A 26,740-nucleotide genomic window follows, 5' to 3' on the forward strand; every position below is an offset into this window, starting at 1 on the left:
AGGCACAGTGAAATCTGGGAAAGGAAGTGAATTACAGCTAAAAGCACATTCCTCCCTGATATTAATTCCCTCTTGATTTTTAATTAAATCAGTGTAGCAAATAAATTAATATCTCTATACACTCAAGCTGTAATGGAACCACCAGGAACTAGAACAACACACCAGGGAATGCTGATAAGACAAAGCAGAGCGAACCCCAACTGTGCATTTACACCAACATCAGTTCCCCACATCAGAAAAGATGCAAGGGCATTCTTCCTTATCAAAATGCTACAGATTTATATAATCAAATATATCAGCAAGCTCCAAATATAGAGTTTGGTTCTCAGGTAACTGAGATAAGAGATAGTCCTCAGAGACAACATCCAAACTGTCCTAAAAAGTTACAAAATTACAATAATTCTGAGCCACCAAAGGGGTTGGTTTTTTCCAGGTTTTCCTGAAAGTTCTGTCTTGCAATCTCTTTTTCCATTGAAATAGTGGCAAAATTTAAAAACAAAAGTAAGTTACAAGATAAAAATTCTTCAAATTATTGTCGCTTTGATTTAAAGCAATTATTATTTATTGGGAGATGTGCAGTTGCCTATAGAAAATACAATATATATAGAAATCAGCCTGATGGATTGTTTTATGAGGGATCTCACAACAAATCTTTAGCTAGTGAATTTCTGGTTCTGTCTCTGCCAAGAGCTGATGCTGTTATGAGGTCTGCTTAGAAGAATGTGCCGGCTACGTGTCACGATCTGAACAGGCCATCAACCATTCACATCTCCCTATCAATAGCTACTCTTCTTTCTCAACAGCAAACTGGTATCAGAAGTGCAAACACAACAGTGAGTTTGAGAGTAGCAATCCTTACCATAATCAGTACTGTGAGGAGGAGTGTGCTCACAGCCATCATGAGAAAGCTGTCCAGGAACCAAGTGCACCAAATCACCCCATTAGTTACACCCCTGTTCTTCATGGCCTCCTTCAGACGCATCTCCTTCTCCAGCACTATGCCCTTCACAGTCATGGACACCGAATATATCCAAGCGAGCACCATGAAGATGGGGAAGGCTCGGTTCAGGGTGATCATGAAGCTACCAAAGCAAGAAGGAAGAAATAAATTAAAATTAGGTAAAACAGAGAAATATTGAGGGGGAAAGCAAAAGGAGTGGGGAAGAACGCATTCATTAAATATGGAACTGGAAATTCTCAGTCTAAACATCAATAACATGTCACTAGTGAACTTCTCAAGCATCCTAAACATTAATGAACTAGTGGTTGCTGCATTTCCATGAGATAAATCTATTTCTGTTTTACAAAGAAGTTCTAAGGGTTATTGAAGGCTACAAAACATGTGGTGGCTCATGAAAATACAAACTCTCTTCACAGTAAATTGCCATAATCCTTTTACTGTTATCTACAAAGAATATTTTATGACATATGCTAATGTTAACAGTTTAGGAGTGTCATTGGTTTTTATGCTCCTAAAATTCACTGGCAAAAGAATTAAACAAATTAGCCATTATCAGCACCTGAGGCTGCCAGCAAGGTTGCTGAAATTCATACAAACCATGACTCAGGGTATTGGATCTAGCTGAGATGGAGGTAATTTTTCCCATAGCAGCCCCCATAGTGCTGGGCTTTGCATTGGTAGCTAGAAAGGTGTTGATAACACATCAGCATTTTGGCTACTGCTGAGCAGTGCTGGCACAGTATCAATACCAAGAACACCAAGGCTCTTTACTAAAGAGCCTTATCTTGACTCCTGAGTTGTTTTCCATCTTCATTTCTTCCCTTGCTAAGGAAGGGAGTGATAGAGCAGCTTGGTGGACACCTGGCATCCAGCCAAGGTCAACTCACCCCAGTCCTTGGCAGCCAACACGGGGTGAGACAGCAGCAGTTTTACATAAGGATGCTATAGTTACAGTAGTTATTAAGTAGCAAGGTCCTGTGCAGGACACAGTTTGTCAGTTGCACTGCTTATCTCTTCATTTTGCTGAGTCTGGGAACATGTAAACACAACAAATGTCTCTGTGCTTTGCCCTGGCATTGATGGCCTTTTGCTGTGCTGAGGCAGTTATCTTGTGAAGAAGATGAGGAAATACATCTCCCTCTCCCTAGCTGTGATTGACGTGGATAATTTTATTATTCAGGCTCCCAGGGTCCTTTTCCATCCTTATGTGAGATGTTTAATTACTATTACTAATTAACACTGCCAGCGTATTATGGGGTTTGTGGAATCCCATGTTGTCTTGGTGCATGAGAAAGCAAATTTTGGGTGAGGGGATAATGAAATGTGCCCTGGCAGGGCAGGGCAGTGTCCCTGGGTGGCAGGGCATGTGGAAGGATTTGGGCAGGTTCCGAGTGTCGTTATCACATCCATACCCTGGGACTTCACACCTGAACAGGCAACCAACCGTGGCAAACTGAAATGTCACCTGATGGAAGGGTGCCTGGCCACCCCAGTGAACACCAGCGGCTTCTCGCCCTGTACCGGGGCCTGGCCTGTCCCACAGAGCCACGGCTCAGTACTCTCAGACTCCCAGCTCAGGCAGGGACCCAAACTGCATCTGAGGACACTATGGCTGAGATGGGGACCCAAACAGCAACTACAGGAATTGCCCCAGTAGTGAAAAACAAAAGATGGATAAGGAGAACAACAAGTCCATATCATTGACTAGACAGAGGGAAAGAAGAAGAAGGAGAAGAAGAGGGAAAAGGAGAGCCTGATCAAGAAGACAGTCCTTAACAAAGAAATTGAAGAAAGGAGTGAGAGAATTTAAACAGTAAAAAGAAATTACCCAGTGAGATTTTGGGGTGAAAAACCTGAAAACATTTTCTGTGAATCTGGCATTGCAATTTTTCAATGAATATACCCCAAAAACAAAATGGAGTTGATTCTTTAAAGGCCAAAAGCTCAGAGGTGCTAAAAATCAGATGTTGTCTGGATGCAACAAAGGCCGAGATTGGGATTAGGGGTAGAATCTTGGCCAAGGTGGCTTCTGGAGTCTGGGTTATGACAGGATAAGGAAAAAATCAAATTTAGTAAGTTACGTCTCAGTTATTGCTCTTGCATATACACTTTAGAATTAGGATTAATTCTGGTGCTTGAGAGTCTCAAAACATCCAGCAATCCAAGCATTCAACAGAATTAAAACAAACTGCTTTTACTCACACATCATCCACAAAACATGGATATGGCATTTGCTGCAGATAAATTCCCAATGGCACTTCAGTAGTGGTCTGAGTCTTTATAATCCCATGTTCAATCATGTCTTGGAGATATGCAAAACCTCCCCAGATATAACGTAAATCATCCACAGGATCAGCTCTTGGACCAGGATCCCAGTACCTCAAAAGAAATTTCACATGGAACTCATTCTGCACTGCATTACATAGTAACTATTAACAAACCCAGTTGGATTTCACTCATGTGAAATGTAACACAATGCAGGTTCTTATATCCTTCTGTCTCATATTCCTGTTATGGTAGGCAAGAACTGAGAAGCAACCATCACTCACCTGTCTTTGATTTTGTTTGTTTTCTCCACTGCATCTATGTCCATCCGGATCTTGTATGTCACATGTGGTGGGAGATTGCTGGTTGTAGGTCCTAGGTCTGGAAAAATCACACCAGCCCAGAATTTGTTTTCCTCCAGCAGATAAAGGGCTTGATGAGTCAGTTGAGTTTCATCACTATAACCTTCAAATTTATCCAAGGTCAAGCACTATAAATAATTACAGAGAGAATAGACTAGTAAGAGATATACATTAAAGCAAACAAGAGTGGTTGAATACAGAAAAGGGAGGTAGGTTCATCTGAAGTAGTTGCTATTTTCTACTTTAAAACCTTATGGTGAATCTGCTAAAAGTTGACTCTCCCTCCTGAAAGGTTCCCTATTCTTAGTCTAATTCTTATGACAAATCCAAACCAAACACCCAGCATTATCAATATAAGCTCAGAAACATAATTCTCCCTAAAAAGAACTGTACTTCTCAGGTTCAGCATTGTTGTGGTCAGTGTAAGTGGATGGAATAATTTTGAAAGTAGCTTATTTTTGATATTTAAGGATTGCTTCCCCCAAACTCAAGACATTTCCATCCTGACAAGTAAGAAATCAAGCAATGCTGGCCACAAACACAGGAGTTGCTGTTCCCATCTAAGCACGACAGGGCAAATTTAGATATACCTGTACAAAATGTATAGGGAGTATTACATTCCACGTCAATGAATTAGATTGAAATATTTTTTAAAATACATTTAAGCCACTGTAATCATCCAGATATGGACACGTGAACTCTGCCACTTGGACTACGTTTGGAAGATTCCCTCAGAAAGGCAAATATCTGAATTGGAAAGGTTAAAGCTGCAGCACTGCTGAGGTCCTGGTATCAGGAACCATTTCCACAGTCCTCATCCAGGAGATAAAATCAACCCAGCTATAAAACAGATCTGGCCATGAGAACTCTTTAGCAGTCCATTTGAAACAAAACGTTATCCTTTTTCAAGTTTTTGCTGTAGTCTTTGAGGTTACTATAAGAGTATTCTCAGCTGCACCACAGCTTGCAGCAGAGATTTGGAGTCTCCAAAGATAGCTGCTGGCAGCACACCTCTCCTCACTGCATACCATGGTAAGGGGTAGGCTGTCCCTGAAAGGGAGCTATTTGTTCCCATTGTGTTTGGCACGGTGGGAAAACATTCTCAAACGCTAACAAAGCGTAAACAGCAGACTTAAAAGAATAAGCTCATTACAAAGAATGCTAGGACACAAAGATCTATTACCAGGTACAGTAACTGCCCTGATATTGTGGATGTTCCAGCACTGACCTGCTGGAAGCAATATATTTCGCTCAGTTTGAGTAAGAAATAATTTTAGTATGATGCAAAAAGATCACCAAAAGAATCAGCAGAGCTTTGTGGAAAACCTTTATTGTTCCCTCTTGCAGTAGCTGTAGGAAGGCAGATAGATAAACTCTCAGTTCCTGCCTTCTTACAAGGGATGAATAGTCTTTTAGCCTGAACCACACTGAAGTTAGGTTTAGTCCTGTTGTCTGTAACTAGTACCAATTTTCACTGTGAGCTTGAGCTCAGTTTATTTATTCATTAAATAATAACTAAATATTTACTTTTCCTTCAGAGATGTTTGTGAGATGTAATTCATCTCTACAAAGACTTTGACTCTCATATGGTAAGTGCTGAATTCCCAAGTATTAAGTCCTCTAAAAAAAATATAACATTTTTCACATTGGACATAGTTTGATGAACTCATCAGTAAGCTGGATTGCCCATACCAGAGTAACCTCTCATTCAAAGTATATTCACAATGCCTTTATATTTTAATCTACATCTTTAGCATTTTTTTTTCCATAATTAAACTTCACTCACTTGCTGCACTGCAGCTCTAAAAATCCTCAGAGGCCATCACTGAAAACAGCATGTTAGAGAAGAGGGGTACAGATTCCAGGAAAGAGAGACAGACATCTTGTCAGAAGTGGCTACAGAACAAGTGGAAACTCTCTCATTGACTTAAGTGGAACTTTGGTCCAGTGCTTAAAAACCTGAAGGGTGACTTACCAAAGAACTATTAGTTTCTCTGGTCCTAATCTTGCTGAAACAAGTGGCCTGTTGATTATTAGTACTTACAAAAAAATATTTCCTTGACAGTTTGCATTCACCTTCTGCCTCAACAGTGAAGTGTGTTCAGACATTCAAGCAACATTTTGAATTTAGTATTTAAAGATCATCAAATTGAACTTTTTTTCATAATAATAAGCATTCATGTTCTGGTACCACTGTATTATTTAAAACATGTGCTTTTAATAATGAGATTAAATTTGAAACAAATGAAGATGCCTTATGATTTCAACATTCTTGTCTGTTACCACAGACCCCAGGACATCTAAACAGGTTTAAGGTTTACTTCAAGTATTCCCAGTGGGGGTGGGCTGACCTTACCTCCAAATACTGACTGAGCAAATGCAGAAGTTGGTCTGCAGCACTGAAGATGTTCCGCCAGTCAAAGTCCGGCATTCCCTTCTCCCGGCTCCTGGGAGATCCATTGTGGAGAAAGTTGATTATGTGTTCAGCAGTTAAGCCTTCAGAACCCAGCTGGTTGTTCAAGAAGTTCCTCACTGTAGGGTGCTTCAGAGAGTCCTGAAGAAACACAGCAGGACAGCTTCACTACAAGGACTGCCTTTCTAGCCTTGTTTAGCTAGAAAGGTTTCCATTTCCATAGCTCTTTCGAGACAGGAACAAGTGCTAAAGGGTAGGCTAAGGACTTAATTTTACAAATGGGTAATTGCAAGAATGGATGAAAATAAATTTACCCTTGACTACTTATAGCATTGCTTCCTTATAAGCAAGAGGATATGTTATAAATGTCTAATTGAATATAGAAAAATGAGGGAGAACAAGTGTTTTTTCTGAAAACTGCTTTATTAACTTTAACTATGAATAGTAATCACAGCTGATCAAAGTCAAATCTAAGAGATGAGGAAATAAGCAATTTCCCAAAGTAGTAAACTTTTGGCCCAGCAAAAGCATGGTCCTCCTTTGCCTGTACAGAATCCAAGAAAATCAAGTTGTCTGTTCTTGAAGAACATTTTGGAGAGGTGGGGAAGGAGTGATTGCTGCCTTCATTAAGAAGTCGTTAGTCAGATTCTTGACTGCCCAGATCTGAGGTTTGGTCACAGAAGTGCTCTAATGCATCTATGACTTGCCTTCAAACCAAGCCCAGTAACCAAACCTACACATTTGAAAGCCACAGATTCCTTGCTGCAAAGGCTGTGCTTTCTAATTAATTATCTTTTCCACTAGTAAAAATAAAGGATGGTGAAAGGCTGCTCTTACTGAGGATCCCTGCTAAGTTATAACATACACGGATCATGTTCATTTGCAGGCTGTTTTGAAAGAAGTGCCACAGTTGAGGTCCTATTTCTTCCCAAGCTTTGGTCAACAGTCTGATGCGTTCCAGCTCCTCAAAAGTGGTATTTGCCTGGTGAAAAAAATAACAGAAAAGAGTGTTAGAAGTCGAAGGAGATAAACAAACAATTTATGATCCATCCAGGATTCAGTGACAGGGAAACCCACAACTTACAAATGCTGTGGTTTTTACCTTCAAAACTAAATAAACATGTTAAAATAGCAGAAATGTTAATAATCCTCAGAAAAACAATCTGTAAAATCTAACCAGAATCAAAGTCACTTAGGATAAAATTATGTTGCATATGTAATGGAAAAAACAAGTGCATAATAATCCTAGTTAACTTCAATTCCTTTAAATGCTCAGATTTTAGGTAGAGTTAATTATTTCTTTCTTTTTCCCCTGGACTATTTCTCTCCATTAAGAACTAAAAATAAAGCTGATGTGGGTAGATGAATGAATGAGAGGTAATTGGAAAAGACAGGTACTCCCATAGTTAAGATATCAGTTAAGAGTTGAAATGTTGGGCTGCTGTAAATGAGATGTTCTGCTGTGTGAACTATGAGCAGCAGCTCTGTGCCTTGTATAGATGTTGAGAGTAAGTGAATTGCTGGCTATGAGGGGGCCAAAACCTCGGTCATATGTGACCTTGATTTAAATGCTCAGATTCATTTCACCCAACTTCAAGTATTTCACTGAAGAGTCCAGGCTTCATCCTATTTTCTTGAAGAGAAAATTATTTATCATTTCAACAGATATAATACTAAACCCTAATGTCGCTATTGGTTTGCAGTCTCTCAGTATTAGGTCTCAGTGAGTCTATCCAAGCCTCACAGCTGCCCCATTTAAATATTTACTGGTACAGAGCTGTTCATTTTCCTACCTCTGTAAAGTAAATATAAATATTACTATTTTTACTACTGTAAATATGGAATCATGCCAACAAAAGGCTGCTCGAGTGAGCTGGAAAAAGCATGTAGCATGGACCAAGATGGGATGAATCAGTGAAGATCTCTCTCCTGTTTTTTAAACAAAGAGTAACTCTCCTTCCTCTGATTGCCATCAAGAAAAAAAAAAAAAAAGGAGTTCTGAGAAGAAAATCTGATTAAACTGGGGTAGTTGGGTCACTGTTTTTCAAAAAGTGTTTTTAGGATGCAATTTTTTAGAAATACACACTTTTGCATTTCAAAACTTCTTACATTTTTTAGGATTTGCCGTACAGAAGGTGAATCAGGAGCAAACAGAATTTTTCCCATCAGCAGGGGCTTCACAGCACTCCAGGCTATTTTGGTTAAAGGGTTTGATTCCAAGTTCTGGATCAATGCATTACAAAAGGGTGCTAAAGACAGAAAGAAAGACAGTCTTTATGTAATCTTACTCAAATCCTACCACACATAACATCCTGTCAGGCTTTTTATTGGCAATATAGACAGTTTAAAGCATTCAGAATCTGAATGGGTTAAAGAACATTCTGACGTAGAAGCACAACATTTGAATGGATAGAAAAGACTATTAAGTAGATGTGGAGTTGTAAAGTACACACTATAGAAACTGGAAGAGCAAACATGAATAACCATTTGAAAGTTGCTGTCATTTATATGGTATTTCAAATGCAAGGAAACCAGGTAGTGCAAATCTCACTGAGTAATTTTGAGCTTTAATTGCTTTATTTCTAATGACTTTGCTCTTTTATATTTTAGTTGATACTGATACAAAGTGGATCCAGCAGGTTTGGATGTTGAACTCTGGAACAGTTCAGAACTGGATTCTACAGTAATTTAGAATTAAACATTTTAACATAAATATTTTTATCTTACTCCTGCACTATGAAGTAATTAGTTTACTTGGATAACATGCAACTATTTTGTTCCTTGGTGAAGAGACAAAGTACTGGGCCTTTACAGGTCTTTTGAAGGTTCAGACATAAGTAGAGCCAAGTATCAACACAAACAGTGAAAGGTTGGAGTCTCTCTATAAGCTAAGTGCTCATCTGTACTTTATAACCGTGCAACCATCTCTACCACAGCAGAAGGGACATGGAAATATCCTACCAGCTCTAATATGGATGGTAGTATGGAAAAATTGCTGGTGAGCTCAGTGTAGAGAAAAACTAAATGGCAAATGGAAGAGGACATAGTAAAAAGACAAAATAACAAAAGGTAAAAGAGATAAAATTGGTTCCTCTTCGCATTCTCTCTTATCACCATAACAAGAAGTGAAGAAATCAAAGCTGAAATATTTTCTACATCAAATGTAATCATGTTGTAGAATATTTTTGCTACAAAATATACGTCCTTTTATGCAGAAAGAGAACAGCCACCATGGATCAAATGGAGCATTATTTAAAAAGAGAGATTTTTAAATTCCTGTGCTCCAGGCCATCAAACAAGTTAAGAGAAAAAACTGAATTTAGAAAAAATATTTTGGAGAAAAGTAGTTCCAGAATGTAGCATTGTCTGTTCCTGATTCTTCTTCAGAGGCATCTTTTCCTTAGTGATATCAGTAGCACATAATAGAAGATAAAGTAGAGGGACTGTCTTTAATTATGATCATGACTATATTTATGCCTCCATATTAAAAGCAAATGAATATTTCTGGGCTTCTCTCCTTCCAGCTATGAAGTAAGTATGAAGCAAAATCATTTCACCTGTCTCTAATTTCCTGAATCAACTGTTTAAAAATATTATTTTATAAAAGGAACAGTGGTTCTTTAACAAAAGTTGCACCTGTCTACAGTCTCGTAATGGTATGGTGGAAAAACTTACTGGTTGTATTATCATAAAGATAACTGGATTTCTTCCTTGATGAGTCAATCCCCAGGAAAGCTTTGTAGTTGTTATCTTCATACCAGTTGAAGGAAAGTACTCTGGATCCACCTCCTTCTGGGTAGCCACAGAAAAGATCCGACAGGGAACTCACCAACTGGCCTAGGGATCCTGGCCTTCCGGCTTGTAGCAATGGCTGCAGGGCCACCAAAAGGTCCTGAACACTCTGCTTGCCAGCCAGCTGCAGTAAGACAAGACTTTGTTAATTGCAAGCTCTCCCAAGAGGGTAAGGATCTGGTGAGGTCTCAGTTGTGCCCAGACAGTAAAGCATGAATGCAGTCAGAACCACACTCCTTTTATCTCCTCTGTCCTGGTCACTGGCATCATGTTCAGTTCTTGTTCTTTCACATCTTTTCTGAAGGAAAGAATACACTTCATACTTACCAATGCTTATGTCTACATTTATTCTGTAATAAGAGAATGATATTTAAGGAATCAACTCTTCCAAACAAATCTACTTTCCTTCTGGTAAAGCAGATAAATGGAACACAAAAAGAGCAAAGGAAAACAAGGACTATGTGCTATGCAGAACAGTCAGCTATTATTAGACCACTCACCTTTTGCACTGCGTGGGAGACATTAGACAGCACCCTCCCCCAGGCCCTCAGGTCAGCACCTGGTGAGTTCCTGTCCAACACAGTGGGAAGCTGTGAATACATAAGAAATACAGATGAGTTTTGTTTAGTTTCTACATTACAACAGCCATTACAGTAAGAAGAAAATCCAAATGGAATCTCTTTAACTCAAATACTTTGAGTTATTTGGAACAGTATCTTGTGGGGGCCACAAATCCAGTACTCACATGCAGACTCACACAGTAGCCTGCGTAAGTGTTTTTTCTAATACAAGGCTGAAACAATCACAGTCCACTAAAAATATAGCTTGGGATTTGTTCTGCTCATCTAAGCCCAACATAACAAAAGGCGAAAAGATGGAGGAGGAATGCAGGAACTGGGGTTTCTGAGAATTTGCTTCTCACAGAGGCCACTCTTCCAGTGAGATCTACAGACTCTCGGTAACTTTCAAATTTAGCCAAGGTTGTGATACAGAAGTCCCCATTTGCCATGGAGGTAAATAACTTGTAGTACTTTATACTTCAGAGATTCGCTGATTTTGGAGACAGTCTGGTCCTCACTGTCAGACCTGACAGGAACCACTGCTTTCCCAGCTCCTGCAGACTGACCAAATTGCCTTTCCATCAGAAGTTAACACTTTCGGTATCAATGGCTTAAAAGAAACAGGTGACACCATGGTGTGCTTGTCACATACCACTTTGTTTGCATCACTGCATCCTTCTTTGTCAGCTGTCTAAAGAATGACATATGCACTTGGAGATAGCACTTTTTGAGGCTTTATTAGGTATATATTTCTTCTGCTATTACAAAAAAAAAAAAAAAAAAAAAAAAAAAACCAAAAAAAAAAAAAAGCTGGCCTTGTAGCCAGCTAGGCTGTAATACTTATGAGATAAGCCCCTAAAAAGTCTTCCCCAAAACTGCCTAGCTATACACCCTGCTGATTGCTTGCCATTCCCTTCAGTCAGTAGGTGGTTAAGAAAGCAGAGGACAGCTGCACTGTGTAGGGACCTGGCAGGGAGTCACAGAGGCAGGAGTTTTTATGGAAAGCTTATACTAGCATGTTCTGATTTGTCACTTGCAGTTCAAGCAGGAACCATACACATACAGTGCTTAAAAATACACTTTTCTTGTCCCCTAAGGGGAAACAGTCTCTGCAAAGATTATACAGGGTTCTCAGAGGAGAGGAACAGGCATTGTAAACAACCTGTAAAAGAGCTGGGCAGCGTAGTGTGCATATTCACATAAATCTACCTTAGAAGTACTATGGCATTAATTCTCTGCTACTTCTGCAAGCATCAGATTTATGAAAATATAAGAGTATATTTTTAGAAATGGAAAACAGGAGCTTTCAGAAGCTCACCACAGATTCTTATCGGGATTGGTAAAATCACATGGGCACAATGACCGATCATGAGTGCTACAACTGAATTGCTGGTGTGTCAATTAAAGCTTCTGGCATCTTCTTTTCTCAGTTCTGAGCAACTCAGAGCTGAATAAAATCCATGATGATGCTACACTGCTGTGGCAGAAAAGTTCAATCAATACTTCCTATGTAACTTTAGCAGTCGTTCATATATCCTGCCTAGTTCTATACAGCAAACTGACAATGTGTTGGTTTCATGACCCTAAATTACAAGGTGAAAACCAGTAAATTAAATTAATTGTTGAAAAAGGAAAAGCATGATCATAGAGAAAACAGACATGAAAGATGTATACACAGTGATGGACTCTAAGTTCACTACCACAAGGAAAGAGACCTTGGATTCTTTATGAATAGTTCCCTGAAGGCACCACATCAGTGTACAGAATACAAATGAAATATTTAAAAAAAATTAGGAAAAGAACACAGAAGAAAGGGAAGAAAAAACCCACACCAATATGCTATTATATATATATTTTATATGTTATTATACATTCAAAAGTAAATGTATCAATTTATGTTTATTTATATATATTTAAAATGGCATAATATCTCCATAGTAAACCAAGTTTGCAGATGTGGTTATAACACAAAGAAGAGCAATGAAAATGAACAGGGGTAAGGAAAAGCTTCAATAAAAAGAGTGACGAAAGCCAGAACAACTTCCTAGTTTGTTTGTTTGTTTTTTATTAAAAAAGCTCACATGGCTATGCCAGCTCAAGCTATATCATGGCTTTGACTGCAGCATAAAATTCTGTCATGCTGGATGGGACAAAGATAGGATGGGTTGTATGGGGTATTTTCAGAATCCTCAGCAAGGTCCCTGTAGGTCTTGCTATATACCGTTTTGCTACACAGACTGGAAAGACCAGATAAGTTCCACACAAATTTTGATTTTAAGATTGCATTTCAGTCTCTTAGTTCTGCTGTACTGTGAATTTCATTTGTTTCATCCCAAAGCATACTCAGAACTGCCTAGTATCCTGCTGATGGTAGGTTAATTATCACATATCCATATCCTTATATTTGCAGGGGTAAATAAACAAAGACCACTTGGAAAACTGGTGACATAACACAAACAAATTCTTGAAGGGCAGTGAAATATCAACCAAAATAAATTACAACATAAGGCAGGATGATTATATTAATACTTACCAGCTGAAATAACTTAAAGAAATCAACATTTGCATACAAGGCATCTTCTACTCTCTGTAGACTTTCCTGGGACAAAGCACACATGGCCTTGCGTACAGAAGGGAGACCTCTTCGGCTGCCGAAGATAATAAAGCGGTCCAGGAGCACCTCACTGCAAGCAATGTCCTTCAGAGTCAAGTTAGGGACACCATAGGCAAACTGCAAACAAAACCAATGTTTCAATTTACTGTTGTGAAACCTTCTTGCGCCTCAGAAACAATTAAAACTTATCACAAGTGGGCACCTTGATACCAATCCCTCCTAATATTTTAATGAACGGCGGAAACGTGGTCAGCTGGAGCATCAACTCTTGAATCACTTCCACTTGATATTATGCTAGATCACCTTGCCTTCAGTCACATCTTTCCTCCTCTCATTAGTGATTTTTCCTTCCATTAAAAAAGTTCTTGTGAGTTGTCTTCCCTTCCTCTCTGTCATCTAAGCACACATGAAGTCATGCCACCCATCCTTGTGGCTAAGGAGGGAGAGCTACAGCTTGCTTGAAATTATTTTCCCAGTACCAACTGACGGTGCTACATCACTCTACTTTTTGTGTTCAGGTTGATTACTTGATTTTGTCTTTGCTGTCAATTACCCAAGAAAAGCTTGATTTCCCGCAGCATTTTATTTCACAGTGGTGACCATTCCACTGCAATGCTTCTCCACAGCCATTATTCACTGTCACTGTGCACAGCACACAGCCACAATTTACAGAGCCATTTTACATTAACTCACACCTACTGATTACCATTTCTATTGTAAATATGGAACAGAAAAAGCCCCAATTTTTATCTTTAGTGTTCAACACTGACAACAGATTAGTTTATAATTAAACCAATGTAAAGGCAGAATAACTCCAGAGAAGTCAGATTTACTTGGGATTTACACTGCTGTTAAGGAATCCCCTTCATAGTCTACTAAAATACGTTCTACTTATAATGGACAGAATATATGGCAATATAATAAAAACCAGCACTGGAAATTGCTCATGAGCTAATGTTCCCATCCTCTCTTCATCTCCTTTCACTGTACAAATTGTAAGGAAAAAAGCTCAGAACACTTTGATGACTGTAAATGCCTACTGTGTTTGAGACAAACACAGACCTTCAGACAAACAAGAACTATGCACTGACACAACATCATTAGGCTAAATGAAATTAATAAGCTGCATAGAAGAAGATATTGTCAAAATCTACCCAGAATATAATTTTCTTTAGAAAAATAATCTGCTGAGCATTCCAATCTCTAAGACATATGGATCAAAACAAACACACCACACACATACCAGGTCAGACATAAACACGTCTTTGTTTCTTATTTAAGCAAATTAGGAAGTTCATCTAAGAGATTCTGAACATTGTAAAAGTGTTATATCTGCAAAAGTCCTATAGATAGCAACTGAGACTGGTTTGGTGATACCTGTAAAGAGAATATTTAAACACACAGAGGAATGAGAAAAAACCTAACTCAGTTGTTTTGGAGCGTAGGTTCAAGCTTGAGGAGTTATTCATTAAGTGCTCTATCTGTCAAAAGCTATCACAAAAGTGCAAGTGTGGCTGTGGAAAGTCAGCATCCAGAGGCAGAGAGGTCTAAGTACAACACTGTATTTTGTCTGCTATGACTGTCCTCAGTTCCAGCTTATGGAGATGCAGTAGGTTGGGGGGGGGGAAAGAAGAGAACAGCATCTGAATTACACACAGATTGTGTATTGGAATTATGATGGAAATTGGAAAAAAGGGATGTGGATTTCTAGCAAAAGTATCTGAGAGGCACTATCATCACTACAGCTGTACTCATATAAAGGCACTGTTAAGATCAGAGAAAGCCTGGAGAGAGGTAGAATGCAAAAGTGGGAATGCAGCTGACAGATACAGTTTGTCTTGCTAAAAACCTTCAAAACCAAACACCCCTGCCCTCCCTCAAACTGGAACATTTGATTTGGAATTATCTGTGTTTATGTCAGTGAAAGAATTTGCTTATTTGTTCAGTCTCTCATGTCCTGGGGCCGTGTGTGATAAGAAGAGCATTTTTCAGCCATATATGCCTCGTCTGTCATGGTCCTCATCATGCAGAGTGAGCTGCAACGAAACTGGACTGCACAGGGAGGCAGCCTCAGAACCTTGCTTTGACTTGGGAAATGAGGAAGCAGTGACATTAACATCACTGAGAAGGATAAACATATTAAAAAAAAAAAAAAAAGAGGTTATTTACAAACTGTAACTGCATTTCAAGAATGTTCATGAACAGATGGGATTAGAAAAACATCAAACCTCCGCCCTTCCAATTTTTCCGGTAGGGTGGGCTGCTGCCAATCTTTCCTGAACTTCTCATTGTGTTTTAACATCAGTCTCTTATCCTTATCTTAGAATGACTCAAAAAAGCAGGTCCTCAGAGGCAAACTTCAATACTTTTTTTTTTTAATCAATGTGTCACTGTTTGGCCAAAGTTGGTAAGATGAAGTCCAAATTATTTTTTCAGCTAGTTGGCTGTTTGATCAGGTTTAGCTTTCAGCTCTGTGTGTCATTTCCTGACTCCCAGGCGGCTCAGACCTAGATCTGCAGCCAGCTGTTGGCAACAGTCAGGCTTTTGTAAACAAGTTGCTTTCAGTTTGCTCAGCTCTGTGCCATCAGAGCAAGGGGGAAAGAGTGTACAGCAATATGCAAGCAAACAGAGGGCAGAGCAGCATGAAGAGCTAGAGATGAACCATCATGGTAGACGATTAAGACAACCATAGATCTAGGGTTTAATTATGGCTCTGCAACTTCTACCTCAACCATACATAAGTCCAGCCCAAGAAACTTGCTCATCAAGGTCTCTACAGATACTAAGCAATCTGTCTCCCACAGGAAATAAAGTGTTCAATTTCCATTGAAAATAATTCTCTTGACATCTCCTGAAAATTACAAGATTAGTTTTTCTGCATCGGTTTCCCCTGGAGGAAGAAGTATTCACAGCACTTTCTTCCCTCACAGCTGTAAATCAGCTCTGGTGAGATGATCTTGTATCCCTGAGATTATTGCTACCAAGAAAACTGTATGGGGGACAGCAAAAGTGGTATTTAACACCAGATCTCCTCCAGCTTCCTCTCTAACCAATGTTCAGATTTCTTTAATTTCCAGCTTAAAGAGAACTACATCTCTTTCTACATCAGCACAGAAAATACAGCAGAAAGACACCAGCAGGTTTCAATCATACTTTCAGTGGTGGTGTTGAAAACTTCAGTCCTGCATACACTGGCAAGCAGAGGTTTTAACAGTAGATGAATGAATGCCACTGGGGAGCTAATAGAAACTAACACAGCAGCACTTAGTTCTCCTGACACAGCAGATCTCTTGTGAAGAAGAGGTTAGGGACAATGAGCGAAAGAGAAGCCCAGCAGGATATCTGTATATATTCTTGTCACAAGCAAATTTTCACCATCTCAGATGATATGGAGGTGTGAAAATAAGTAGGATATATATCAATTGACACCGGTTTTGGTATGATCTTGTGGTATTGCTCCATGATAAAGTGAGGAGAGGGGCAGGCTTCCCTGGTATTAATCAAGAATACAGCAGATAAGTAATCTGACTACTGGTCACACCAGCTGGAATCTGTGATCCAAAAAAGGAAGCACATGCAAGTGCATGAATGCCCTCCCTCTTTCTGGCCACACACAGTTCCAGTATTTGTGTTTTATGTGGCAGTGAAAAAGACGAATTGTGTCTTTCAGCTCAGTTATTCACTTGCTTCCACCCACACACTACTGCAGTGTAGAAATTGTTCCAGAACTCCGATTCAGCAACATTCATTCATTAATACAGCATTCCTCACAGAGCTCCCAGCCACCAGTATATGCAGAGGCAGAAATAGCCTGGACTTGGTCAAACAGTCCTTAGCTGCTTCAGGAGGGGTTTAAATTCACTCTGAATTTTCTGAGCAGATCTATTATTCAATCAGAATCTAAGAAAGCGGATCTGTTTCTCAACTGGCAACTGTTCATGATGTGAGACAATGCCAAAAAGCCACCACATTACTCTGCTGACATTGTGGTAGAGAATTTAAATAATAAATTTAAACCTCCAAAAATTCTCTCTGGCTATTCATCAGGACTACTGTCTCAAAAGGATGCCTTATGCTTTTGAGTCAAGTCATGGGAATGGATGCATAGTGTGGCAGGATCGTTTCTTGATGCTCATTTTTTGGAAGGAACAACAGCACTGAGCAAATATCTACATTTAATGCATATTCAAAATGCTTTTTAAAAGACAAAACAAACATCTCTTCTTCTAAATTCACAAAAAACAGAGGGAGAAGTTGTACAAACAACCCATAAGACTTTAGGTGCTCCGAGTCCAAAGCTCTCACCGAGGCTACTCTGCACAGCCAGCTCATGATAGTCTTTCCTCACAGATAACAACTTGGTACCTGTTAAGCTCTACCCACCTGTTCAGGGCGCACTTGAGCATTAATAAGCTGGAAAACAACAAAATCTGAGAGGCCAACATTTTCCAGTAAGAAGGAAGTGAGGGTCTCCCCATCTTTCAAAATGTCTGTAATTCGTATGCCTCTTCCTGGATGAAGAAAGGAATCCACAGATCAGTGAGATACCAAACAAAGGAAGCTAAAGAACAACTCATACCCTGGCTTAAACCTGCAAAAAGAATGTACTTTGGCTCTTATATTTAGTAGTGACTAATAGAGTATAAAATTATTCTTGCAATTCAAAACCATTTTAATCCTTTGTTCGGGAATGATAATCAGAAAATGCTGAGTGGTGTAACTCTGCATATCTGATCTCTCAAAGATATTTCAGACTAGAGCCACCGCAATGGATGCACTGAAAGCAGCCTTGACTGCATTTGAAAGTGTCTGCCTTCTTTTAATGCAATGTTTTATTTTAAGTGTTCAGATTCAAGTACACTACTGTTGTTAGTGTCCTTCTTTCTGGGTCTTGTGTAAATAACTTTATCCAAACCTTTACATTTACACTAATTTATCACTCACTGTCAAATAATTTTAGCTAGTTAATCTTACTCTTTAGCATTGCAAAAGTGACCATTGAGAATCTTCCATGAGAAAAAACTCAATTTCCCTGGAGAAGCATAAATTGCAGTTTATGCTTCATATTAAACTAGATTAGCAACTACTAAACTAAAAGCTGGCAAACCTTCAGGCAAACCAATGAGACTATCCACTGTTAAATTAGACACATATAAGAGGCCACCAAATTTCCCTAATCCCACCTATAACAATATTCAAAATACTGCTGCTCACGAAGTTAAACAGTGACAATCTTTTTTAACTTGTCTATGTTACAAATCATTTCAATGGGAATTCTGCCTCAGTACGCTCCAAGAGAAAGCTTGGGAAGTTAATGTTGCTCATGTCCATCAAATACTACAGCCTTTTTTAAAGTCAGTTCACACAGCGTCATGAAACTTTGGTAAAGAATGCTTGAAAAGCATTAGTTCTAGTCTTCAGGCAATTGAAACTGCCAGGACCAGAACATATCCTACTGACATGGGGAATGTAGCTTTAGACACCTCCACATAAACAAGCACAAATGTGCTGCTGGGGCCTCACTCTGTGAGTTAAGTCGAGAGAGTCTTATCAGAGTTTGCCAACTAACTTCCACAATTCCATCTGCAATAAGCATGTTCTGGCCTAAGGGCTGTAGGGGCTGAGCAGGACTTCTTCAGTTGTTCCTCTCTGTATTTATTCAAGCAGTAAACACTGAAAACAATAGTAGGCGTCTGTCCCTCATATTCTCACTGATGCCTTTCCTGGCACCCAGGCACTATGGAGGAAAAAGCACACTACAAGAACACATCAAATGTGTCAGTGCAAGGGGAGAATGGGACAAGCAAGGACGACTCAAGAGTGAGATCTGGTTTAAGGAATCAGCAAAAGGAGCAATCTCAACTCTGACATTTGCTAAATGGCAAAAGATTTGAGGGTGGGATATATCAATTCTGAAAGTCAGTCCATTTTTATGCCTTTAGTTTTAGGAGTATCTTTTCAAATTCTGTACTTAAAGTCCAAATATTAAATAAAAATGTATTATTATACCATTTCCTATTTTTCCCTAGGACTGTGTTTTGAGTTTGGAAGGTTGTTTTAAACAAAAATTAATGCAGGCAACTTGCTTTTTTCAGTCTTGTTTATAAGAAGTTTTCAATGCCTTCTCTTTCAAAAACATCATCAAAACAAGGGGAAAGTGTTTCCTTCTTCACTGCTCCAAACATGTTTCAGGTAACACTTGTAACAAAGCATCTCTGAGCACTTCTCTGGATTATGCTTCTAGAGTATGTTCAGGCATGTTCCCAGCTTTCCATTCCTCTGCATCTTCCACGACACTTTCTTACTGCTTCTGCCCCTACTGTAATAATTAATGAAATCTCTTCAGCCACATGCTTTACTTTGGGTGGTGAGAAATCCATCCTTTTGGATTTTGAGTTTTGTCTACTGTTACTTAAGGAAGATAATTATAGAATGGAGTTGACTGCCCCTCTCCTTTCTCTTAAATGACAGGTGGTACAACACTGAGTGTTTCAACTTACCCTGACAGCAAGCCGAGTAACAGCTGCATGTGAAATATATTATAACGTTGCCACTCTACAGAGTAACTACAATCCAGTTCTCAGAAGGAAAAATTAAATAGTCTAAAGGATATAGACAAAACAATTACCTGCAATTCTTTCAGGATTAGTTCTCATTGTTTCCATAAACTGAGTCATAATGATCAGTTCTTCCCAGATTCTGCCAAGGTCATGGATTTCAGGGCCTTCCAGCAAGAGCTCCTGAGCATCTTTATATACCCTTGCAAGGCTGAAAGGAGAAATAGTGAACAAACAATAATTTAAGACCGATGATTCTTGAGAACCTCTTATATTAAAAAAAGGAAAAACAAAACAAACAAACAAAACAAACAAACAAACAAAAAACCCCAAAACACAAAACACCAAAAAGGCAAAGTTGACTTCCTCTGTCTTAGGGATGAGGAAAAAATAAATGATTTTGTTCTCAATCTCAGGTAGTGTGAGATTCAGTTAGATTTGAAGTCCGTAGAAGGCTTAAGAAGGCTATTGGTGTTGCAGAAGGTTGACCTCTCCTACATTAGCCATGCTAATCTTGTTGGGGAGACAGGACCTTCCTGAGACTGCATGCATCCCACAGTTCTGGTGCAAATCTGCTCTGACTCTAGCCCAGACTCAGCTCCAGTGGTTGAATGGGGCATGCTGGGCACAGGCAGCTCTGCTCAGCCAGGTAAGTGACATGAAATCAGTCAGACACAGAATCCTCCTCCCTCTCTAACATCAGTCTCCTCCAATGTAACACTGGTGTTTAGGTCCCTTCAGAACATTTCTTCTAGGAGTGGCAGGAAAACACAAGGGACAAATGGTCACAGGCAGTTGTTCACCTGCTGGGTCTGGGTTAGAACACGCAGATCATGCAAGGGTGCCATCAGGTCCTGTGTTTATGAACAAGTATAGAAAATTCTTTTTGTCAGGGCAGACCATTACATTTCTTGAACAGTATTATGTTTTCCCATACATAGAATCATATATATCAGTCCTTATGGTTTATTTTAGCTTGAGGAAACAGTAAACAGGAAGGATCGAATTCTTTCAGAAAACACAATGTATTTATTTCCGTTGGAATGCACTGAATTTAGTCCAAGTGACAGTTTGCTCTGTAACAAGTAACCTAAGAAAGCCAGAATATAAAGGAAACAAACCCCTCTAGCTTCACTGTGAGATCGACTGTATCCCACAAAAATGTTCAGCTGACCATTTTAAACCCTGTTCACTAGGAAACGAGGTCAGCTAGTAAGTTAACCCTAAGCTACAGACTTTCACATGACTGGAGCTTCCATGGCCTTGAGATTGTTAGCTCACAAATTTTAATGATTGGATGCTCCAAAGTGGACTTTGCAAAGGGAGATTTGGAGCATTTTTTTATATTTATTCTAACAGGTTTTTATTCTAAGGGGCCTTGTCTGCTATGCTGCTTTTCATAACCCAGCTATAACAAACAACACAAGGAAACACTCCCACAGTTCTTCTTCAATAACAGTCAGGAAATCTCTCATCCTCCTGCTTTGCTAACAAGCTTAGCACTGAAGGCTACTGTGCTGATAAGTCTCACAAGTATACAGCCAAAACAAGTGCTACATAAGAACTGGCAGTGCAGGTTCTTCTTTGCTGCTACTTTATTGGAGCTCTCATCCAGGAGGGACAACTCAAGTGATGAGAAAAGAAGGCTTAGGGGGTTCATGCTCTTATATCAAAAAGATCTGTCTGTCCCAAGACATTCAGTAAGCAGTCAACAACAGAAAGGATGGATTTTATTAAATGGACATGTGTTCCCTAGAGACTAATACAACTGAAGTCTTTCAAAAGGCCCAAACCCACCCTCATGAGCTCTGTTTCAACTTTGCTGACCATTGTTAGCATGAAACCGATGCTCCAGAACTGAAAATTTTTGTATTCCACTGTTTGCACACTGGTGCCTTATTAAATGTTCACCCTTCCCTTTTCATTCACACCAAAGAACTATTCTTTAAAATACTCCTGGGTGCACTGAGGGACCTTTCTAAGCAGGTTGGGGATACTGTGTCTTTTCTCCTTGTATCATTCATGCCCAGGAACACTCAACAGTTGCCAAGAGCAGGTTACCAGCAGCTGCCCTGCAGGCCGGTACTGCTGCAACCCAGTCTCACACAGACAACTCTGCTTACATGGAATTTTTGTAGTTAGACACTACACCTGGACCCTCTCCAGGGGTTGGGCTGCGGAAACAGGGATTGTTCATGTTACAGAAGATGCCATGTAACCATGGCAACGTTCCTGCTGATGGCATTGCCTTGTTTGGGAAGTGACCTAGAGTATGGAAACACAAAATATAAATTGTTAGGTGCTGTCTAATGCAGCCTGTGGGAATCTAAATAGCATGATTTCATGCTATTCACTACAGAAGGACTGTGATACCAATCCTATAGGTTTATTTTTTACCAAAAGAATAAGAAGTCACCAATATAACCAATAAGGGTATTTTCAACAGAAACAAGTTCTGAACTAATGTGGGGAGGTTTTTCCAATAGGTAGTGTGCTAGTACTTTCTTCTCAGTAACAGAATTACAGAAATCCAAAACTTGGTAGAACCTTGAAACTTCATGCGTGTCTGACCAAAAAGCACCTCACAGGAAAACTAGAACTATTTTCTTTCTCCTCACTGGTAATTCTTACAATATATGGCTATAAATAACTAAGCTACTTGAACTAAAGTTTGTTCTTTTGCCAGAACAATACTCCACAAGCAGGTCCCAGTATCTCTGTCTGAGAACTCTAGCCCCTACCTAAAACAAGTCCGATCATTATAACATCTTAAACATTCTTACATTCATGTTGGCGATACAGTGGATTAGCTTTCCTCAGCCAGACAAGGGCAAAAAATAATGACAGAGGCCATACAAGCTCCACTAAAAAACGAAGCTGGAAAAAGAAGAAAAAAATTAAAATAAATTTTACAAATAGACCACCATAGAGTCACTAAGTGAGTAACAGGCCCTTCTCACAGCAGCAATGTGCTGCCCAGTGCAGCATGTGCCCATGGTTATTATATGCCTCTTTCACCATTTCAAAAGGACACCCAGAAAGAGTGAGGATTCATCAGAGTGCCCTGAAGCATTGCCATTAACTCAGTGGCTTCTCTACCTCCTCTAAGAACTATCTAAGCATCCTCACTGAGGTAAGAAGAGGCAGCAGGTAGTAGATGACTCTACAACAAGGATTAGATGCAAGGGAGAAAAAGTGTGGGGGTTTTTTTATCCACACTTTAACACTGCTGAGCTCATTAGTAAACTGTCTGTGCATTGTGCTTACTCAAAGGTAAAAGACTTCCACATAAGCTTAACATTCTTCGACCTTTACTTTTGGTTTGTCACCATTCATTTCAACACAAATAATTTCCTAGTACAGGTAGAAATGTACACATTAGGATCAAACACCTTATTCAATAACATAGAAGATTCCATTAAAGACCACTTTATTGCCCAGATCTTTCAACAGACTTGGAACAGTCACCAGCTCTCGTGTCATGACAGAAAATCAAGGGCACTGCTTTACCACAGAGCAATGTCCTGCCTGTTTCTCAGTCTGTTTCCTCCATTCCTGTGTTTCAGTTTGTTTTAGTGCCTCTGTGTGTTTTGGCAGAGACTTGAAACTACAGTCCTTTGACCCTGTAACACAGGCTTTGGGCTCTGAGGGACAGCAATGGGATTTTTGTGTCCAGACACGTGGCACTTTTTTCCTCCTCCCTACAAGAGAGAGGACAAAGTATCTTCAGAACTGAGGTTGTAGCACATGCCCAGGAAAGCCCTTCTTGCTTCTTTACCTTTGCTCCCTCCTCCCCAACCAGGTACCAAAAATATAACAACAATGAATATAGCAGCAGAGCCAAAGACAAGATGGGTCACATGCAGTTGTTGTTTTGGTCAAGAGAGCATACTTAAGAACAGTTTTCTGGAGTAGTCCTGTTTTTTCCACTATAACTTTGCCTAATAGCTTTAGTTAAGCACAACATATCCTTACAGCAAAACGGTAGAAAGCTTCACACCAGGCAACAATTTCCTACTTTTTTTCTGGTAAGATTCTCTTTTCTAAAACAGAACAATAAAAAAACCACAAAAAAAAACAAACAAACAAACAAACAAAACAAAAAACAAAACACCACAACACCAACCACCACCTAGGAAGTTATGCATGCCTGATACTTTTAAAGCCAGAAAGAATCTTACCAGCAGCAAAGGGCAGATGACACAATTATTAGAGAAGGAAACCTGACAGCTGTTGTGCACAGCTCAGAACAGTGTTACAGACCCTTCCCAGTAGGGTCCACAAGGTGTGATCAACATCCATTGCCACCCATTTGGTAAGAGCTTTGAGACAAGCACTACACACCCATAAACTCACTGGGGAAGAACTGGGGAGACTGGTCATCACCTTTGCTGCAGAGTTCATCTTTGCTAATGCTCAGATGTAGATTCTTTCTTCATCCCCAGGAAATAGAAAATCCTCAGCCTTGAATTGGGTAATTCCTTTCTGTCTGAGCTAACTAGTTTGGAAAGGATTAAAGTCTAAAGCACAAGGGAAGCTTTCTTTCAACCTGGTGCACAGGGTGTCGTGCAATAAGGACAGACCAAGTGTTGTCAGACCTCTGATTCTTTCCTGTGACCCTTTTTCTGAGGACACACAGGTGTCTCAGAATCCACTAGAAGAATCAGAAAGCAGCCCATAAGCCTGCAGAACCACAAGATAAACAGCCAGAAATCCCAGCCACATGCAGAGAGAAACGTGGTCCACACAAAGATCACATTTGATTCTTTGAGGGAATTGTGATTTTTATATGCTGATAAATGTACCAGCCACTTAATCCAGTGGAGTGCGTGGTCCAAAGCTGAGATCCAAAGACTAACACTTTACCTTTTGTCTTTTCCGGAGGATCCAGTTCTTCCAAAGTAGAAGTCTGACTTGTCTAAAGAAGCTCATTCTTCTGCATCAACACTTCTAGTTAACCTGTGGCAAAGGATGCGTTGCCATTTCTCAGCTGACAGCTGAAAACTGAGACCTTAGAGCAAAATAACAGCTTTCTGTTCTTATTTTAAGATGATGTTATCATAGAGATCGGTTCCTTTCATTGTCTGCACCATTTAATTTTGCACTTGATACACTATCACACATGAAAAATCGTGGTTTTCCTTTGTATGGAGGCTGTTTCCTGTGACACATTTATCGGCACCAAAAAGCAGTGGAGAGGAAAAGCATCTCTTTTGAATAAAATAGTCATTAACATTGAATCTGGATATTAACTGCATGTAATGAAGGCAGTTAACCATTGCATTATTTATTAGAATAATCTGTGTTTTAAACTATATTTCCAAGAAAAGATGTATTTACTACTAGACATTAGTTTATAAAAAACCATTTAGTTATTATGACACAATTAGGTTTATCATTCAGACACTATAAATATATATTGATTAACAGAGTCTGGAAAGGATTTAATAAAAGCAAATCCATTTTGTTGCCACTTTTAATATTAAAAAAATACAGGATCTCATATTTTTATGCTTTTAAATTCAGCAATTCTTATGAAATTTTAGTAGGGATACAACAAAATCTAAACTATTGTATGCTCTGTTTTTGAGGTTCATGACTCATAATCATCATGAATTTTTACCTTCAAAAGGAAAAGGAGAATTTGACATATAAATTCAAATATGAGACACAGAGACCTGTTAAAAAATAAACACATCATTTAAATTTGCTACTAACTCAAGTAGAGCAAAACACTGTAGTAAAATAATGGAGTAGAACCATGATAAAAAATAGTACCTAGCAAAAATGTGTAGAGAACTCCACGTGGGTTGAGGAGGTACATGAACTTCTGGAGTGGTTAGTCATGGTGGACATCTATCTTCACTCTTTAAGGGCAGCACCCTGCTCATAAAATCACTGATGGCTTGAGGCTGCTGCAATTAGAAAGTGCACAGGCACTGAAGGAAATTCAATTTCTAAAGAAGAAGCTTATTTATATAAATATTAAAATTCTTTTAAAGTCTGAAACAACCCTGTACACTTATGAACTGTTCATTCAGTTTTCCTTGAAGACACCAGCACAAATTATGACTGTTACTATTTAGAAGGGCACACACTTTCTGCCTGATGGCAACACGCTCAAGGGATGCAACTCATACCCATGGTACAAGAAAATGTGCTTTGTTCGTTTTCCTTTTGCAGGAACTGATTTCCTCTCTGGGGGTTGATTGTTAGAACCAACAAAATAACTCTGTTCTATCATCAGAATACTATTGAAACATTGGAAGACTCTTACAAAGCCTCAACTCGAGAAAATAAAAAATAGCACTTCTTTTTAACTTTGTTATTGTCTTTTTTCCTTAGCAGTTCATACCTTAAAATGGGAGAATGATTTACTGAATACATTCAGAAAGAAAACTCATATATATTGTTGACAGAATAAAAGAAACTGAAATAAGAAATTGGTTACATCAGTCATTAGAGCTAGTTTTAATATACAGTATAATAAATCCAAATACTGGATTTAAATCATAGATACATTATTTTAATTTTTAAATTTAAAAAATCTAATTTATCAAAGTTCAAACTCATCTTAGAACCTCCAGCACAAAATCAGAGGAAAACAATAAGGGTTAAAATATCTTTAAACAATAATAAAAAAAGGCCTTTTCTCACTCATTTTCCGCTTTTATCACCTATATCTTCTTGTTAGACAGCAAATATTCTAGTGTTCTAGTTGGAACTACAAAACAGTGTCTGGATTAGGAATGAAGTTAACCATTTATTTCTCAGCTGATATTACAGGAGGTTGAAGAGAGTCATGCAGTGAATCAAATATTTCTGTGTTTCACTTTATTTGAGGTGAGCAACAATGAGGCCTAGAAATGAAAGAAGCAAATTAGTATCAAATAAAGTTTCATATTTTGACTGGCTGCCAACAACAAACAATAGCTCTTCCCTGACTTCATCCCAGAGGCTCAGTAGAACATTCCAGGCCTCCAGATTGTTAACAACAGTTACTAAAAGGGTCCTCTTACCCTGCATATACTATATAATTACACTTTATTATCAAAAGTTACTAGGAATTTCTCCCAAGCCACTTCTTTAAGCCACTGTCTTCTGGATTGAATCATTGCTAATAATCATTACGGTATGTTCCTGCTTTTTCAACGGAGCCTGAGCTCCAGAAGTACTGACATTGTCACAGCCTTCCTCATTCCCATCAGGTTAAGAA

At 39.0% G+C, this 26,740-nt stretch overlaps 1 protein-coding gene across 1 annotated transcript in view; it reads right to left on the bottom strand.

Moving 5' to 3' along the window:
• The window catches only part of ABCA4 (ATP binding cassette subfamily A member 4), a 64,482-nt gene extending 39,742 nt beyond the window's left edge, over positions 1–24,740 (bottom strand). Inside the window, 14 exon segments of the mRNA XM_050306831.1 lie at positions 860–1,082; positions 3,164–3,340; positions 3,511–3,716; positions 5,945–6,142; positions 6,867–6,983; positions 8,111–8,250; positions 9,677–9,917; positions 10,294–10,383; positions 12,887–13,084; positions 17,351–17,478; positions 19,596–19,735; positions 21,648–21,789; positions 22,308–22,401; positions 24,391–24,740. Coding sequence (XP_050162788.1) covers positions 860–1,082; positions 3,164–3,340; positions 3,511–3,716; positions 5,945–6,142; positions 6,867–6,983; positions 8,111–8,250; positions 9,677–9,917; positions 10,294–10,383; positions 12,887–13,084; positions 17,351–17,478; positions 19,596–19,735; positions 21,648–21,789; positions 22,308–22,401; positions 24,391–24,456 — 2,160 coding nt within the window. The 5' untranslated portion in view covers positions 24,457–24,740.
• Between the last annotated feature and the right edge of the window lie 2,000 nt (positions 24,741–26,740).

The sequence above is a fragment of the Myiozetetes cayanensis genome, unplaced genomic scaffold, assembly GCF_022539395.1.
Source record: "Myiozetetes cayanensis isolate MyiCay16 unplaced genomic scaffold, myiCay2020 scf12, whole genome shotgun sequence".
Lineage (NCBI taxonomy): Eukaryota > Metazoa > Chordata > Aves > Passeriformes > Tyrannidae > Myiozetetes > Myiozetetes cayanensis.